Here is a 3,042-nt window from a genome sequence, read left to right on the forward strand (position 1 = left end):
CGCATCATTGCCCTTTTTAAGTTTACATTAAATACTACTCTGTTTTAATGGGTCCTGCACTACCTCCAATTATTGACTCGCGTTCCAAAAACTGCTCCAGGGATCATCTTGAGCCTTATCCAATAATTGGTGATCATTGTCTTCTCTACGGAGTTGTATAGAAAACCAAATTCAAGGCTCATAGAGCAATGCCAAATTGCTAATACACAACCAGATCAAAAGGAGGCCGGGCGAGATTTGGAGTTGCGGACTAACGTCAAGGAAACAAATTAGCATGAATCTCAAAAGATGTAAGATTAAAACCATGCCTGGTCATGCAGATACGTGATTCACTTTTACAATCCTTCATGAAAGATGAATATTCCAGCAATCAACACCAAGGATTCTTCAAGAAAATACTATCTGGGATACACTTTTAACTACTAGTACAGCGATTAATTAACGTGGTGAAGGGTAAAATCCTGGGAGTTCGATATAAACGAATTATGTGATATAATACCTCCTGCATTTTCCAGATCGTGTAGTAAGCCTGGAAGTCAGCCGCGGGATTCGTCAAGTGAAGGAGTAAATGCACTTGCAATCAAATAAAAGGGCTTTTTCCTCCCGGCAACAACACCAACGGTTTCACTCATGTCCAGATCTTCTGGTTTCGTCCTTCCTGGGAGTTCCCAGTCGAAATGATACAGCAGTTGAGCTAGAGGAAGTTCAACATTGGCAAGACCAAATGATATTCCCGGGCACATCCTCCTCCCTGCACCGAAAGGGATATATTCAAAGCTAGTCCCTCTGAAATCATTTGAACTACCAGCAAACCTCTCGGGCATGAAACTCTCAGCATGATTCCAATATGCAGGATCTCTTGCAATTGCCCATGCATTTATGATGACTTTAGTTTTGACGGGTATCTCATATCCATCAATTTCGCATGGCTCTGTGCATTCTCTTGGGATTAACAAGGGAAGAGGTGGGTGTAACCTCAGAGTTTCTTGAATCACTAACTTTAAGTAACTTAGATTCCCAACGTCTTTCTCATGGATCTTCTTCTTTCCTCTGAAGGCTTGTCTTATCTCAGCTTGTGCCTTCTCCAGAACTGTAGGGTTCCTCATCATTTCTAACATACCCCAAACAACCGTGGTTGATGAAGTATCAGTTCCGGCAGCAAACATGTCCTGGAATGAAGTTCGAAATATTCACAGAATGTTCTTATGAAAAGAAAAATATGTTAATGACAACAAAGTGTGAATGAGCCCAAGAATTACTTGGGATTCAACTCTAGCATGATAGCAGATATACACACTAACCCAGATGACAGCCTTTATGTTCTTAGTTGTAATGGGGACCTCAAGGCCGCTACTTTGCTGAAGGCGCAACAGAGAGTCAACAAGATCTTCCTGCCCCGGTTCAACCTCGCTAATTGCTGCACTCATCTGGTTCTCCTTGTGCTCATGGATGATGTTCTCCAAGATCCTGTCAAGCTTCCGATGCATCTCCTCTACTTTAGTTTTCGTTCCAGTCATCACACGAAGAAATTTCTGTGAAGGAAACAAATCGGCCAAGTCAAAGCCTCCTCCTTCGGATATTGCTTCCCTAGTCAAAGATATAAATGCATCAGGATCTTTGCATTTGCTGCCAAAAGCTGCCTTGCATACGATGGTACTTGTTAAAGAATAAATCTTTTCTGTAAAATTGATCGGTGATCCTGATGATAAGCGGATGGACTCGATGAGATTACAAACCTCATCTTCTCGAAGAGAAGAAAAGGATTGGACCCTCTTGGCACTCAGGAGTTCCATGATGCAAACTTTTCGCATTTGCCTCCAATAATTACCAACTGGAGAAAAAACAATGTTTGAGCAATCGTAGGTCAAAATCTTTGCTGCAAAAACTTCTTGCCTCTTCCCAAAGGCGAGGTCATGGGTCTTCATGAACTCTCTAGCTATCCTGGGGGATGTTGCCACAACTGCAGATACTTCACCCAGTTGCAGGTGCATGAGCGGTCCATATTTTCTAGCCAGTTCTCGCAGAGCATGGTGTGGTAGGGATCCAACCAAGTCGTGCAAGTTCCCTATAAGTGGTAATTTCCAGGGTCCCGGGGGCAATTTCTGAACTTTGGCCGATCTTCTGCATCTCTTTAAGAGCCAAATCAAAGGAAGGAGGAGAAATGTGGTGTTGAGAGCCAAGGAATATTGGAGTGCCATGGAAGAAGAAGGTGAGAAAGATGTAATTTTTTTTCTAAATTCTCACTATGCAAGTTCACTTTTTTATTTTTGCTTTATGCAAATATCGAAGCCGAATATAATACACTGGACAATTCCAATTATTGCATTCCAATTATTGATTAGTTTACATGTTATCGTAACATTGGAGGCTGAGAGGTTGTCACAAGAAAATAATTGTCCTTTCAGTATCACATATCTCTACCATTTCCAGATGTCCGATCATCATTGACCTTCAAATTGAAAGATCTGACACCAATGAACGCCTAAGTTGACCATGATCTGACACCAATGTTCGATAATCTATTAATGTTATTGCAACGAGCAGGAGATTAAATAAGGAAAACAATAATATTTTCATTTGCATCTCTTTTGTCAACTCTCTGTCACGGGTCATTAATCTTTTGGTATAATGACTGTCAAAATTAGGTTACCTGCTATATAATACGAAGATAATTTAATGTTGTATCTCATTCATGATGGTGATGACTGACTAATGAGGCAAAGGTCATAGCTAATTTGGAGTAAAATATAAATTAATGCAGAGCTAACAGAAAAAACAGCTTCATATTCTCTAGCCAATTGGAAAATTTTGTCGATGACTGGTCAAATCTACATAAAAATGGCATATCCCTAATCAAATTGTGTTGTTTAAGCTCATGAAGCGCAATTTTCTCAAACCCCTTCTGTTTTCATCAGTCTTGAATTCAAATCCTGTTTCATAAACTTTTCTGAAAAGAAGCAAAAGTTGCTGGGATCGACATGCTTTTCAGACATTGGAACTCACCATTCACTGTGGGGACTTCAATCAGACTAACGATTTTAT

General features: G+C 40.3%; 1 protein-coding gene across 1 annotated transcript; it reads right to left on the reverse strand.

Moving 5' to 3' along the window:
• Positions 1–269: 269 nt before the first annotated feature.
• LOC122275409 (premnaspirodiene oxygenase-like) lies at positions 270–2,281 on the reverse strand. The gene is made up of 2 exons (XM_043084452.1): positions 1,302–2,281; positions 270–1,169 (listed from the first exon to the last, which is right to left on the reverse strand). Exons 1-2 carry the CDS (start codon positions 2,196–2,198, stop codon positions 537–539), a joined length of 1,530 nt encoding a protein of 509 aa, XP_042940386.1. The 5' UTR covers positions 2,199–2,281; the 3' UTR covers positions 270–536.
• Positions 2,282–3,042: the final 761 nt, after the last annotated feature.

Source organism: Carya illinoinensis, chromosome 9, assembly GCF_018687715.1.
Source record: "Carya illinoinensis cultivar Pawnee chromosome 9, C.illinoinensisPawnee_v1, whole genome shotgun sequence".
NCBI classification, from domain to species: domain Eukaryota; kingdom Viridiplantae; phylum Streptophyta; class Magnoliopsida; order Fagales; family Juglandaceae; genus Carya; species Carya illinoinensis.